Below are 15,068 nucleotides of genomic sequence, written 5' to 3' on the forward strand. Positions count from 1 at the left end.
CTGCTGTCCCACGACGTTGGGTGATTGTCGACTCGCCTGAAGAGTAGCTGGCAGCAGTGTGTTGGGGCGGCTGGAACCGAGCCGGGGAGCCTGGTGTGCTGGGTCCTCCATCGTCGTTTGCGTGGAACAGGTCCTCCAGCCGGAGATCAAGGTCTTCATCGATCTCCTCCTGCTCTGTCACTCCTTCGTACTCCTCTGTTCTCTGCGCCCCCGGCTCCCCCATGTCAGCAGCGGGAGGACCTCCTTCAGGTGTTTCCTGCGGCCCTATGGCTGGTGCTGGAGCAGACAACAGAGCATGGCGCCTCCGCTGAATCCAGACCGGCACGTCGTCTGAGAGGTAGGGTAGCAGTCGATCGTGGTGGAGGACTCTCTCCTTACGACCTTCCTGGACTCTGTACAAGACGTCTCCCATCTTCTCTGTGATGAGGCCGGGACCTCTCCACCGTGGCTTCAACTTTGGAGATTGACCCTTCTTCCTGGTGTCGTCCCGGACATACACTAGATCTCCAGGGTGAAATGTGCGTTGTCGAGCACGTAGGTCGTGGTCCTTCTTGTTCCTGAGCTGGGCAGCACGGAGATGCTGGCGTGCCACTTCGTGGGTGTCCCGCATGTTCGCCTCCAGGTCAGCAACGTACTCGGCTGGGGAAGTGCGATGAACGTTGGCTTCCTGCACCCTCAGGGTGAGTCCTTGCGGCTGGTTGACTTCTCGCCCAAGCATCATCCGGTTTGGTGTGTAACCCGTACAGGCATGGGGTGAGCTGCGGTAAGCCCCGGCGAGGAGGTGGAGGTGTTGGTCCCACTCGCTCTGGTGTTTCCCCACATAACAGCGGATCATTTGCAGGAGAGTTCGGTTGAACCTCTCGACTTGACCATTCGACGCAGGATGGTAGGGGGTCGTTCTGGTCTTGGCCACCTGGAGAAGTTCACAGAGCTCACGAAACAGGGCACTCTCGAAGTTGCGTCCCTGGTCTGTGTGGATCTCCAGGGGTACTCCAAACCTGGAGAGGAACTCCTGTAGCAGCTTCTGAGCGGTGATCTCTGCAGTTTGCTCGGGGATCGGGGCCACCTCCACCCAGCGCGTGAACTGGTCCACCATCACAAGGATGTATCGGTTCCCCATCTTGGATACTGGGAGCGGTCCAACCACGTCGATGTGAACCCTGTCCATAGGAGCGCCGGCCTGGTACATCTGCAAGGCAGCTCTGCCTGTTCTTCCAGAGGATTTACACGCCTGACATTCAGGGCAGCGTCGGACGAACTGGTTCACACTGTCAGTCAGACCAACCCAGTAGAATTCTCTGCGAACTCGATGGTAGGTCTTCTCACGGCCCAAGTGACCGTACAGCAGGGCGCAGTGACACAAACGTAGGACCTCTTCTTGGAGCGCTGTTGGAACAATGAGACGGAGGATGGATGGCGTGTCAGCTCCTTCGTCCCAGCGGTAGTACAGGACTCCATTTCGCCTTTCTACTTGCGTCCAGACCAACCAGTACTTCCGTGCAGCAGGTCCTTCCAGCGCCATCTTCTCCTGTGACGGTAGCTTCCCCTCATCCTTCCACTGGTGCAACTTCGCTAGCACGGCGTCTCCCCTCTGGCGCTCCGCTAGCTCGTTGGTCGAATACTGGGCTAACCAGTTGATAGCAGGTGGTTCACTCTCTTCAGCACCATTCTGATGTTCATTGACAGGTTGTGACATCGTTAGGCCTCCTGCCTCTCCTCCTGGAGCCGATGGTGGAACGCCCTCTTCTGCCGCTCCGGAGGTGTTCTCTTCCGAGTCAGTTCGACGGATCGCTAGCGGGACCACATCATCCACATCGTCGCTGAACCTTGCCCAATGGTGGTGTTCACGGTGACAGTAGGAGCAACCTCCACAAGGCAGCGAGTCCAGACTCTCCCCAGCATGATAGCAGTCACAGGCGGGTTTGGGTGACCTGGACAGCGCGTCCGCGTTGCTGTGCTTGACTCGTGGCCGGTGTTCGATTTTGAAGTCGTACTGGCTCAGCTCCTCGATCCACCTCGCCAGCTGGCCTTCTGGGCTCTTGAACCGAAACAGCCAAATCAAACTGTTATGGTCCGTCCGGATGATGAACGACCGGCCCAACAGGTAGTGGCGAAACTGCCGTGTGAAGCGGACTACAGCCAGAAGCTCTCGGCGTGTGACGCAGTATCGCTGCTGTGTGCTTTGCAGATGTGCACTGGCGTAGGCTATGACCTTTTCTTCTCCTGCTTGCATCTGTGACAGGACAGCTCCGACGCATGTGTTGGACGCGTCAGTGTCGAGCAGAAACAGTCCATCTCGAGTGGGGTATGCCAGAAGAGGTGCCGTGGTGAGTCTTGCCTTTAACTCCTCGAAGGCTACTTGTTGTGTGTCGCCCCACTTAAACTCCTCCCCCTTTTTCTGAAGTTCGTAGAGGGGGCGGCACAGATGGGCAAATCCTCGCACAAACCGTCTGTAGTAGTTACACAAGCCGAGAAAAGCCTGGAGCTCAGTGAGGTTTCTTGGGGTCCTCCAGTCGTTCACAGACTTCACAAGCTCCGGGTTCGGGCTGACTCCGTCTCCGCTCATGACATGCCCCAAGAACAGGACCTCCCTCCGCAGCAGGTGGCATTTAGATGGCTTGAGTTTGAGACCGTACGCCCGGATGCGCTCCAAGACCTTCCCCAGGCTCTGCAGACCCTCTTCGACTCCACGCCCCAGCACAATGATGTCGTCGAGGTATACAAGCAGGTGTCTCCACTGTAACCCTCTCAACACCACCTCCATCGCACGTTGAAATGTGCCGGGCGCATTGCACAGCCCGAAGGGCATTCGGGTGTACTCGAACAGCCCATAGCGTGTTATAAAGGCTGTCTTTCCACGATCATCCGGGTGCACTCCAATCTGCCAATATCCACTTTGCATATCTAAAGTCGAGAATACAGTGGCCCCCTCGAGGGTGTCCAGACACTCTTCGATCCGCGGCAGTGGATATGCATCTTTGAGAGTCAGGTCGTTGAGTCTTCTATAATCTATGCACCACCGCACACCTCCGTCCTTCTTTCTAACTAACACCACTGGAGAGGCCCATTCCGAAGTGGATGGTGTAATCACTCCGGCCTCTAGCATGCTCTTCAGGTGCCGCTCCTCTTCTTGTTGAAAGCCCAGGGGCGTGCGCCGAGCCGGTTGTCGGACAGGTTGGCCTTCGCTAGTGTTGATTCGGTGCTGGACCGCATCGAAGCGCCCCAGGTCCGCGTCACTGGCCGCGAACACGCCCTGGTGTTCAATCAGGAGTTGTTGCAGGGCCCTCCGCTGATCCTCATCCAACCCTTCACTGGCGGACTCATACAGGGACGACAGATGGTCGGGCAGACCCATAGTTGGTGACGACTCCATCCGTCGGACTGTGGCTGGTTCATTTTTTCGGCTCATGTCGTCCTCTTGTGGGGCCTGAAGCTCCTCTTCCGCCTCCACTAGCACGCCGAGGCAGGCTCCTTTCTTCAGCCTAACTTCTTTCGGCATCAGGTTACACAGTCGCACAGGGACGTGTGGGGCAACGTTGACCAACACACTGCCAGATGAAACTCCCTCGGTGAGGCCAGCAGGCTCCAGGACGGCGGAGATACCTGCCTTGGGGCTTTCCACCACACCCCAGACGTCCTGCTCGCTCTCCGCTGATAGTGTCAAAGAGTCCTGCAGCAGTACGCGAGAGACGGCGTACTCCCCCACGGACCTACCCACGATAACTGTGGCCACTGGCTCCCCTTCGACGTAGACCTGGCCTCCCCCGGATACAGTGACATGAGCGGCCAACATGAGATCTAGGCCCAGGAGGAAGGGGTCGCGGATGGGCGCGACGAACACATCCCATTCGATGGTCTTGGGGCCCAAGCGGATGGTCACCCTATACTTCGGGGTTTCAGCCATGTCTTTACCCTCTTCAGCGTTACGCAGAATGGCGATTCCGACGCTCGGCTGGTCGGCCAGATTTAATCGTTGGAATGTGTCTCGGGACATCACCGTGGCTTCGGCCCCTGTGTCAACGATGCACTTCAGCTGCAGGCTGTTCACGGTGATGGGAATGACGAGACTGGGTCCATTCCCCGAGGCTCAGCCGAGATTGACTGATGGCTGCTCGCTGACCTTCCTCGGAGCCCTCGGGCTTGGTGACCGTGAGTTACACTCTCGCTTGAAATGGCCCTCCTCTCCACACTGGTAACAGGTCCCTTTGCTGCGGGAACTTGGGCTCGGGGACCGCTGCGCGCATTGCCCCGTGTGCGCGTAGGTAGCCCGCTCAAGCGTCCTTCCCCGTTCCACTCCTACTTGTTCTTTGGCCATGTACCGCTCGATGTTTAAGAGCACCTCGTTAATGTTGTCGATGCCACTGGCCAGGGTCTTGAGCTCGGGGGTGCTCATGCTGTCTCCTACCGGCGGAGGACTTGGAGAGCTATCGTGACGCCGCTCGTCTTCCCATGCTACTCGCCGGATTCTCCCTTTTCCTTCAACCTCTCGCCCCAGCGTCGCTTTAAAGTCATACTCGCGTGCCTCAACCTTCCTGATTGCTTCAGCTAGTGTTTTGGGTTCTGCCCCCAGGACTTCATACGCGATGTTTTGGTTCTTCAGCCCGCGCAGAAAGGCTTCTGCAGCGTAGGCCTCCTGCAGTGTAACACCAACCTGCGGGTATGCCAGTGTGACAAGTCTCCTCACTTCCTCGCCAAACTCATAGAGGGTCATCTCTCTGGCCTGCTTAACCTCGCTGAGTTTTTGGCGCGCAGTTCCCTCAGGCAGCTCTTTACCGTAGCGGCGGCGTAACTGGGTGATGAGCGCGTGGTAGTCATCTTTTATCGGAGCCGGCTGCGCGATGACAAAAGACATGGCGTTGTCCCTCAGTCGGAGATACAAGGCGTCCAAACAGGTCTCGTCGGTCCAGCCCCTCTTTCTCGCCATCCGTTCGAATGGTCCAACGAAACTATCCCAGTCGCCCTTACCATCAAAAGTGGCGAGGAGCTTGATGTCATTTTCGTGTCCTCGGTCGGGACCTTGTGAGCTTCGGTTGCCGCTCCGACTTTGAAGGTCTCCTGTCTGGCTCTGTTGACCTCTAGAGGAACCTGCCTGCCCTCCAACGCTGTCATCCAGCAGGTTTCGGCCGCCGTTGCTGTCCAGGGACATTTGGCCACCCTGCATCCCGTCGGGGGGTGGTACTGCAGTCGCTCCATTTTTTCCACCATGACCGATCGGAGTGCTGGTAAGTGGTGCGGGCTCACTGGGTCCATTTCCTGTATAGCGCAGGGCTGCAGGGGCCGCTTTGCTGCTCGGCCTGGCTGGCGTCTCCTCGTTGCGCCGGTCGCTCAAGTTAGCCACTGCGGCCATAGCTGCTGGCAACAGGTGATCAGCGCCGTCTCGCTGTCTGGCCCCTGGGTTCTCCCGGGCCGGGGTGAACTGCGAGAGTAGGCTCATGTCTTGCACCGTTCTGCTAGTTCGTTCCCCGAGCGCAGCCCCTGCCGACCCTACACCACTATCGCTTTGAGGGCTACTAGGAGAAACCCCTTGCTTCACTACTTGAGCGATGGGCGACAAACCGGGAGGCTCACCTTGGATATCTGAACGATGACGGGCCCAATCGGTGCGCTGAATGGGAGGTGTGGGGGGACGAGATCGCTTAGCCACCGCTTCCGCTAGTCCATCGATACGCGCTGTGAGGGCCTCCATCTGCATCTCTATCTGGCGTTGCATCTTAACCTGGGTCTGGCGTTCCATGTTTTCCATCTGGCGTTGCATCTGAACCTGGGTCTGGTTCATGGTTTCCATCTGCGCCAGGAGGAGCTTCATCCAGGCGTGCTCTCCGGGGTCTTCTGTCCCCACACCAGCACCATCCAGACTCAACTCAGACTGTTCTTTTACATTTTCTTTGCCCTGTGACATTTTTATTTTTCCACTGATTTACGTGACTACTGAAGAAATTACAGTGCTTCACAAAATGGCTGACTCACTCAGTTGCTAGCTAGCTATAGCGATGCCGCCAAAAAGCTGCTAAATGCTGCTTTGAAATGCTGCAGAATGTCAATGCTAATAAGCTAGCGCCACTGGACATCCTTTTGTGCACTTTCAGGGTGAAACTCGGTGAAAAACAATATCCTCACAGTGTGAATGGCGTTGAGAAACTAATGAGTCTTTTTATTCACTTTTTCGTTTGGGTTCCGCTTCATGAAGAAGTACAAAATGGCTTCTTGCTAGCTGGATTAGCTCACAGTGTGCAGGCTGAATTATGCCGCCATGTGACCGGGGCAGGATCCTCCGGTGTTGAGATTATGGCGAATCCCAACCTTTTATCCCACTTCTGACACCACTTGTCGCGGTTTTTCTATAGCCCGGATAACTATGGATGGAGGCGGGGACTTTTAGGTGCGACAAACCGGGCTTCACCACCGTTAGCTAGATAGCTGCGCCAATGCTAGGGCTAGCCTGCTAGTTAGCTAGTTAGCCGTGTGCTAATGGGTTAGCAAGCTCACCTTGGGACCAGGGCTGGTGATGGAACAGGGCGGCTGAGCTCTAGGCGGGGCGGGAGATGGATGGCTGCTCTCCGGGGTGCGTGTCTCTCTCTCTCTCTGTACTCTGGCTCCGGTGTGACCGGGTGAATGTCTCTCTCAGTCTCTCTGGGGAAGCTCTCGGGGGTAGTCAGCTAGCTACAGGTACCGAGGCAGTCTGCTGCTAACACTACCACTGCTAGCCACCGTATCTACTGTCTAGCCCAGGATACGCTAGGTTTCCCTGCTCTATCCCACGCTAAGGTGACAGTCTACGATATGGTTACTAAACAGTTCTGGCGCTTTGTCTCTCCCGCGGTGTCTAATATAGTTGCGTCTGTGACAGCGCGAGCTAACCTGTGATTGGTCCTCTAGCTGCACGAGCCCAGTGCAACATTCCAAGTACATCCCCAGGCATTTCCCACTACAATATGGAAAAGCACATATATTGATCCTCGCTTGTTGAATTAGCTAAAAATCTAAATACCTGTCTAGTATGTAACGTGGATTTCGGTAACAAGAGGGTAGCTACCGGTAGTAGCTAGTCTGCAGTGCAGGGTAGCTAGTCTGCACTTAGCACAAAAGTCGGCGCCAAACTTCGATTTTCAATGCATTTCTTCAATAGCAACTTACCGTATTAACTGCAGCCACCTCTTCTTATCTTTGTCTTTCGGAGGAAAGCGATAGAAAGACAGTTTGGTCTCAGTTTTACTCTCTGATCGATTTAAACAAAGGGGGACACAGCAGTGAGGCATATTGTCAACAAGTCGATGGAGCCGGAAGCAAATTCGCGCGCGCGTGCCTACGCAACAGGGACGTGCCTACGTCATAGCTTAAGACGCGAATTGTCAACAAGTCGATGGAGCCGGAAGCAAATTCGCGCGCGCGCGCCTACGCAACAGGGACGTGCCTACGTCATAGCTTAAGACGCGAATTTGGATTCTTCCCCCAACAGAACTCCACAGCAACAACACTGCGTACAGCACTTCCGCTCTCTCTTCAGCCTTCAAAATAAGAGCTCAAGGCATATACTGTGGCAACAGTTTATAACAGGAACTTAAAATCACTAACAGGCAAGTCCAGAAAAATAGGTTACATTAACAAGAGTTTAAGAGTTTTTAAAAAAATAACTGAAATAACTGAAAAAAAATTGCCTTCACATTGCAATTCTTTTTTCAGTATTTAGGTTTTTATACTCGAGAACGCGTAAAAGTTCCAAAAGAACCAAATAATGATAACTGGATGTTGTAAAACATATTGGAAAAGTGGGTCACGCCGAAAGAGTTTAAGGCATAGACTGTATGTTGTACCCGGTCCGCGTTTGGCGACGCACTGCAGGAGACATCGCTAACCGCTCGACTGAAGGGTCAGACTCGCCAGTCAGCGGCCAGCGTGTCTACTTATCCATGCACGTTACAATATCTTCAGAGTTTGACTGAACGTGCAAAAAAGAAACAAAAACAAAAAATAAATAAAACGTATTCTGTCTCTGTTATTACCTTTCAGCTTGAACTGAGTGATATGGGCCAGTTTAAACTTAAACGTACTTGTTTAAAAATGAAAAGAATTGTTTAAATCCAGTTTGGAAAATGGGGAAATATTGCCCTCTGCTGGTCAGGTGCGCGCGTGCGCGTGACGTATATGCGTACGTGTATGCGCGCCTTCGCGCCTCCTCAGTGCGAAATTTTAAGTTTATTTATGATAAAAATGTTTTCTTCTAAAACTGCTTTACAAGTTTCCACTGGAGCCAAGTCAAAATATGTCATATTTAAAGTTTGTCATGGAAAACTATGAGTTACAAAGCAAACGCTGAATAAAATAATCTAACATATTTGTGCTCAGTTATTGGTGAGATCAATTATTGATTGAACTTTATACAACGGTCAGTAGTGAAGTTAATGTTCTTCCATTCGACGAAATACTGTTTTTTTCCACTGGGTCACATGAGACGCAAATGTAATAGGTTGTTATTATTAGTTTGTTTTGGGGGTTTTCTGTCTACCAAGTTCTACCAACATTTAACGCATTAGAAATTATTTAATGGACGGCAAATTAATTGAATCGGCCAGCAACCCTCACGTCTGGAAGAGCTATTGAGAATTAAATTAGAACAATAATTTACCGGGGTTTCTACGGTTCCCAGTGAGGTCAAACTTCATCAGTTTGCCTTTCAAAATGGCGGCTGAGCCAACACGAGAATGGTCCGATGAGCACCTCAATAGTGATGATCTGCCCAAAAAAGACATTATAAAATTCATTCAAGACAATGCAGCTCACTCGGTATGTTTGAAGCTTAATACTGCATCTTAAATTGGGGCGGCTTGAACTGCGAGGGCACATTTTTTTCGTCACGGGAATTTTTAGACGTGGGCATTATTAGCAGTCATTAGCATATAGCCTCATGCCAGTGTGCTTAAGGTAATGTTGACAGTGTTAAAGAGTATTAATGGTCGTTAGACTCACAGTGCATTGCAATAACAGCGCCGTCTCGTCTGAAATAGCACGTAATACATGTGTTTTCAACTGGTTTTGAATAATGTTGCTGACAGTCAGCATCCCAGAGATCCAGCCGTTCATTTATATATGTTGGCGAGTGGGCAGGCCTCGATAAAGAACCCCGTAACTGGCAGAATGTCATTTTATTTTTCAGTTTCTCGCCGAGCACAAACTGATGGGAAACATAAAAAATGTCGCCAAAACAGCCAAAAAAGAACAACTTATAATCGCTTACAGTCAGCTGTTCGAGAGCAAAGTAAGTTGTTGTGTTTGCAAACTAATATACATAGTGTGATCGTGGTGTGCACACAACAGTACATTTTGTGTAAAATAATATTTTTCCCAGGTCGTCAACCTAGATACGAATAAAATTGCATATTGTGTAAGTTGGACAGTTTTTAGACAGTATTTTGATTTTTCTCCAGTGTAGCCACTCATCCTTAAAAGATAAGTTGACATAAACTCATTAATTGAATGTAATAAATATCCCACCAGTCGTGGGATAAATATGATTGGTGAATGTGGAGGAGAGCCTCATCGGAAGGCAGCCGTCTTTCAATTAACCGAAATTTTTTCCCCCAACTACAGTGAGTAACAGTAAATTTTATGTTATGGTGGTTGCATTTGCAGAGGTTTAAAGGCACAGAACCCGTTGAAGAAGTGACTGAGCAGGTTAAAACTGTGAAGATTGAAGACAAGGCCAAAGAAATTAAAACAGAAGTTGTGGATGAGGTACTGGTTGGGAATGATGACTTTTCAGAGTGAGATTGATATGTATTTTTCTAGATAGGAGGAAGTGGACAGTTGGGAGACCAAGCTATCTACCTTGCTCAAGTGACCTTTAAGAGAAATGTCATTATTATGGATGTTCTGTCAAGCTTGGATATTATCTGAGTTTCTTGAAGCAAAAAAAAGAAACATGAAATACACCCTAAATTGGCCAAGAAAACACAATTTTTTGCTTACACTTAAGTTGTGACTAGATTCAGCCGTTCTTACGGTACCCAGAATTCATTCTGAACACTGCAGTGTGAGATCCAACGCCTCCAGAGCCAGGTCTCCACCCTGCGACTCACATTTTGTTATGATGATCAAGTAATTGATGACAACGTTACATAATAAGCAAATCACATTTTATCATTCATATAAAAAAATTACCATGAGGTATAATTGCTAAGTTCATTTGGCAAAACACATTAAAAACGTGTCAAATAATGTTAGGTAACAAAGTAACAGCTTATGTTAAAGCAACATGCATTAACAGTGTATTCAACATTTCAATAAAAATAAGGATAAAACTGACTCAGCCGACTAAAAACCATTGCCTCACATAGACAGGACATGGAATCTGAATAAAGGAGTGGATCTGGAGCACAAGCCCAATAGTAACAATATTTTAACAGGTGCAAACAAAACGAACATTTCGACAGTTTCTGTGTCAGCGTGATGAGGTTGGTGTGACTCAGAATCTAGAAAGAGAAAAGGCTGATATTTCTCACCAGTCTTAATTTCTTGCTGATGACATTATTGAAGGGCAAATTTTCAACATATACACTGCACTGCCCAATGAGACAGAGCGAGTTGGCAAAAATGCTGCCTACTTTCAATACATAGAAAAACAGCAAAGCTTTCCTTTAAGACACTGAGTCCCCACTAGCTCCAGCAATGTTGTTTTACCTTTCTTTGCCAGTTATCAGGTATTTACAGCTTAGTTATAAGATATAACTCAATATATAAATACATATTTCAAGAAGAGGGAGGAACACAGGGTGACGTACAAGAGTGGAGGAAAGTGCACACAGGTGGACTATATCTAATGTAAGGCGTGATCTGAAAGGGATTGGAGACTGCAAGGTGGTAACAGGGTAGAATGTAGCCAGGCAGCATCAGATGGTGGTCTGTAGGATGACTTTGGAGGCCAAGAAGAGGAAGAGAGTGAAGGCAGAGCCAAGGATCAGATGGTGGAAGTTGAAGAAGGAAGACTGTTGTGTGGAGTTCAGGGAGGAGTTAAGACAGGCACTGAGTGGTAGTGAAGAGTTGCCGGATGGCTGAGCAACCACTGCAGAAATAGTGAAGGAGACTGCTAGGAAGGTACTTGGTGTGTCATCTGGACAGAAGAAGGAAGACAATGAGACTTGGTGGTGGAATGAGGAAGTACAGTAAAATATACAGAGAAAGCGGTCGGCAGAGTGGGATAGTCAGAGAGATAAAGAAAGCACACAGGAGTACAAGGAGATGTAGCGTAAAGCAAAGAGAGGTGGCGAAGGCAAATGAAAAGGCGTATGGTGAGTTGTATGAAAGGTTAGACACTAAGGAAGGAGAAAAGGACTTGTATCAATAGGCTAGACAGAGGGACCAAGCTGGGAAGGATATGCAGCAGGTTAGGGTGATGAAGGATAGCGATGGAAATGTGCTGACAAGCGAGGAGAGTGTGTTGAGAAGGTAGGAGTATTTTGAGGAGCTGATGAATGAAGAAAATGAGAGAGAAGGTTGGATGATGTGGGGATAGTGAATCAGGAAGTGCGGTGGATTAGCAAGGAGGAAGTAAGGGCAACTATGAAGAGTGGAAAGGTGGTTGGTCCAGATGACATACCTGTGGAGACATGGAGTTGTTTAGGAGAGATGGCAGTGGAGTTTTTAAGTAGATTTTTTAACTAGATTGTATCAAGGTTGTTTAACGCAATCTTGGAAAGTGAGAGGATGCCTGAAGAGTGGAAAAGAAGCATAATGGTACCAATTTTCAAGAGTAAGGGTGATGCTACTACAGAGGTATAAAGTTGATCAGCCACAGCATGAAGACAGGGGAAAGGGTAGTGGAAACTAGGTTAAGAGGAGAGGTGATGATTAGCAAGCAGCAGTATGGTTTCATGCCACAAAAGAGCACTACAGAGGCATTGTTTCCTTCGAGAATGTTAATGGAGAAGTAAAGAGAAGGTCAGAAGGAGCTACATTGTGTCTTTATGGATTTAGAGAAAGCATATGACAGGGTGCCAGGAGAGGAGGTGTGGTATTGTATGAGGAAGTCGGTAGTGGCAGAGAAGTTTGTAGGAGTGGTGCAGGATATGTATGAGGGCAGTGTGACAGTGGCGAGGTGTGCGGTAGGAGTGACGGATGGGTTCAAGGTGGAGGTGGGATTACATCAAGGATTGGCTCTGAGCCCTTTCTTGTTTGCAATGGTGATGGACAGGTTGAAGAACAAGATCAGGCAGGAGTCTCGGTGGACTATGATTTTCGCTGCTGACATTGTGAGCTGTAGTGAGAGTAGGGTTCAGGTTGAGGAGAGCCTGGAGAGGTGGAGGTACGTACTAGAGAGTAGAGGATTGAACGTCAGTAGAAACAAGACGGACAAGAGGAAGGACAGCGGAATGGTGAGGATGCAAGGAGTAGAGGTGATGAAGGTCTGAGTTTAAATACTTGGGGTCAACTGTTCAAAGTAATGGGGAGTGTGGAAGAGAGGTGAAGAAGAGAGAGCAGGCAGGGTGGAGAAGAGTATCAGGAGTGCTTTGCGACAGATGGATACCAGCAAGAGTTAAAGGGAAAGTTTACAAGATGGTTGTGAGACCAGCTATGTTATATGGTTTGGAGATGGTGGCACTGATGAAAAGACAGGAGGCAGAACTGGAGATGACAGAGTTGATATTAAGATTTTCATCGGGAGTGATGAAGAAGGACGGGATTAGGAATGGGTATATTAAAGGGACAGCTCAGGTTGGACGGTTTGGAGACAAAGCAAGAGAGGCAAGATTGAGATGGTTTGGACATATGTGGAGGAGAGATGCGGGGTACATTGGGAGAAGGATGCTTAGTATGGAGCTGCCAGGGAAGAGGAAAAGAGGAAGGCCAAAGAGGAGGTTTATGGATGTAGTGAGGTGGGACATGCAGGTGGCTGGCATGAAAGAGGAAGATGCAGAGGACAGGAAGTGATGGAAAGGGATGATCTTCTGTGGCATCCCCTAACAGGAGCAGCCAAAAGTAGTAGTAGTTATAAGATATAACTCAGAATAGGTAAAAGTTTATTTGTATACTTACAAATTGCTTATTGCAAATTGCAGTCCATCATAATATTACGTTTTGCAGGGTCCGCCCAAGTTTACCAAGTCGGTCCTGAAGAAAGGAGACAAGACTAACTTTCCAAAGAAAGGTGACACTGTGAGCTGCTGGTACACTGGAACCTTGGAAGATGGAACAGTCTTTGACACCAATATTCCCTCAAGTATGACATTTTTGCGATTTATTTCTGCCCCTCCTTACACTTTTGCTCAAAATGTAATAATATTTTATCTGAAATGTGTAAGCTGTACTTAGTAATGTTGTTTGTGCCCGTCTTTTTATGGTGAAGTGGCCTCCACTGTTAAACTTTGCCTGCCTTTCCCTTTTCGCTACAGCTGCCAGAAAGAAGAAGCAAACGAAACCATTGAGCTTCAAGGTTGGCTTGGGCAAAGTCATTAGAGGAGTAAGTGATATCTGTGTCCTTGCTACCTCCATCTTTGATGCCTTGTGGCGCCATACAAAGTTTTAAAGGTTCTACAAAGTGCAGCCCTCACCATGGTTATATGAAGTAACTGTCATTTATTCAGTAACCCTCCATCACAACCACCACCACAACCTTTCACTAATTGTAATTACTTTTTATAGTGGGATGAGGCCCTGCTAACGATGAGCAAGGGTGAAACGGCCAGAGTGGAGATTGAGCCAGAATGGGCCTATGGAAAGAAGGGTCTTCCTGACTCAAAGTATCCTTTCAATATGCATTTTGTGCATATTGTATAAATGACACATCTGTTATTTTTTAACATTGATTCATATCTAGTTGTTTGGTGAATTAACCTTAACCTTCCATTACCTCTTTAGGATGGGAGGATTGTGAGGCAAAATATTGCCAATTTATTTTTGTCACTTTGGCTTCATTCTCATGAACTTTGTTTTACACTATTTTATATTGAATTACTAGCTTTTGCCTCTAAAACATGTTTATCCTATGTCATTTTGTTATGACTTCATTTGAAGCTTGATTTGTCCTTCAAGTACAGGAGAACTTTTGAGTAAGGCTACAGTAATGCAGTAATTTGAATTTCTTCACTTTGCAGATGCCACTGTCTTATCCTTGACTCAATGTCTCCCAGAATCCCACCTAATGCAAAGCTAATTTTTGAAGTTGAGCTGGTGGCTTTGGACTAACGGATGAACCTTGGCCAGCATGCACTAAATCTAAAGGATGTAAAAAAAGAAAAAGCATGTCACTAAATGGCCATGCTTTACAAATTCTAAGTTACAATAACATTTGGATTATATTGTGCCTGGTTTGTCTTGACCTTGTCTCATTTATCATTATGTCACATATGACAACTTGGTTTAATATGAAACGGTGATCAGTTGTTATAGCATTTTGAATTTAAGGTGCTATAGTTGTCCTTTCTAGCATGGCCAAAATGTGATGACTTGTCAATATTGTACATATTGAGCACCCTGATAGGATTAATTTGTTTCCTTCTGTTCTTTTGCATGTGGATTGTAAAGGATAAATAAACCAGTTTTTGACACTGAAGTTAAATGTTAGTGTGAATAAAAACAGCATGTTACAGGTGATATAATTCATAAAAAAAGCCATCACTGTCATTGAAACTCCTATATACAATGAGTAGTTTGAGATACTCATGTTTCAATGCTATTTTCAAGGTTTACCACATTATCATTTATAACAAGCGATTTCAGAACTGTTCCGTAATGCTTAGAATATTGCTTGCATGAAGGGAACTATACTAGTCTGTCAGGTTCATGGTCACCAGTTACTTGGGCATACTCAGTAAGTTCACCTATCTTGTTCACTTGAATTGTCATTTCAATATCTCTCTGACATCAGATTTGTCTGTTACAGGATATAGCTCACCATTATTTACATAAAGTTTCCTGCCCTTACAAAATGACTGCTTTGTGATTATCTGCTGTTGTGCTGATGGCACTAAAATAGTATCTCAGCCATTCCAACTGACCATGGCCGCTTGCCTGGATCCAGACTTTTGAATCCGCCCACTCCACCGAGTTGACTGATTCGTCTGGTCTGGCACCATGAC

The 15,068-nt window shown here is 48.2% G+C and overlaps 1 protein-coding gene across 1 annotated transcript; it reads left to right on the forward strand.

Moving 5' to 3' along the window:
- Positions 1-8,638: 8,638 nt before the first annotated feature.
- On the forward strand, positions 8,639-14,918 carry fkbp3 (FKBP prolyl isomerase 3). Its single transcript, XM_056294843.1, has 7 exons — positions 8,639-8,781; positions 9,152-9,253; positions 9,628-9,729; positions 13,075-13,210; positions 13,383-13,450; positions 13,633-13,730; positions 14,121-14,918. The coding sequence occupies exons 1-7, from the start codon at positions 8,677-8,679 to the stop codon at positions 14,173-14,175; spliced, it is 666 nt and encodes a 221-aa protein (XP_056150818.1). The 5' UTR covers positions 8,639-8,676; the 3' UTR covers positions 14,176-14,918.
- Positions 14,919-15,068: the final 150 nt, after the last annotated feature.

Source organism: Lampris incognitus, chromosome 15, assembly GCF_029633865.1.
Source record: "Lampris incognitus isolate fLamInc1 chromosome 15, fLamInc1.hap2, whole genome shotgun sequence".
NCBI classification, from domain to species: Eukaryota; Metazoa; Chordata; class Actinopteri; order Lampriformes; family Lampridae; genus Lampris; species Lampris incognitus.

Bases quoted from the DNA above. Each gene is read 5' to 3' on its own strand.
- fkbp3 (XM_056294843.1), top strand. From the start codon at position 8,677: ATGGCGGCTGAGCCAACACGAGAATGGTCCGATGAGCACCTCAATAGT. The intron at 9,254-9,627 runs GTAAGTTGTTGT...TTGCATTTGCAG, and splicing joins GTCAGCTGTTCGAGAGCAAA to AGGTTTAAAGGCACAGAACC. The intron at 9,730-13,074 runs GTACTGGTTGGG...TACGTTTTGCAG, and splicing joins AAACAGAAGTTGTGGATGAG to GGTCCGCCCAAGTTTACCAA.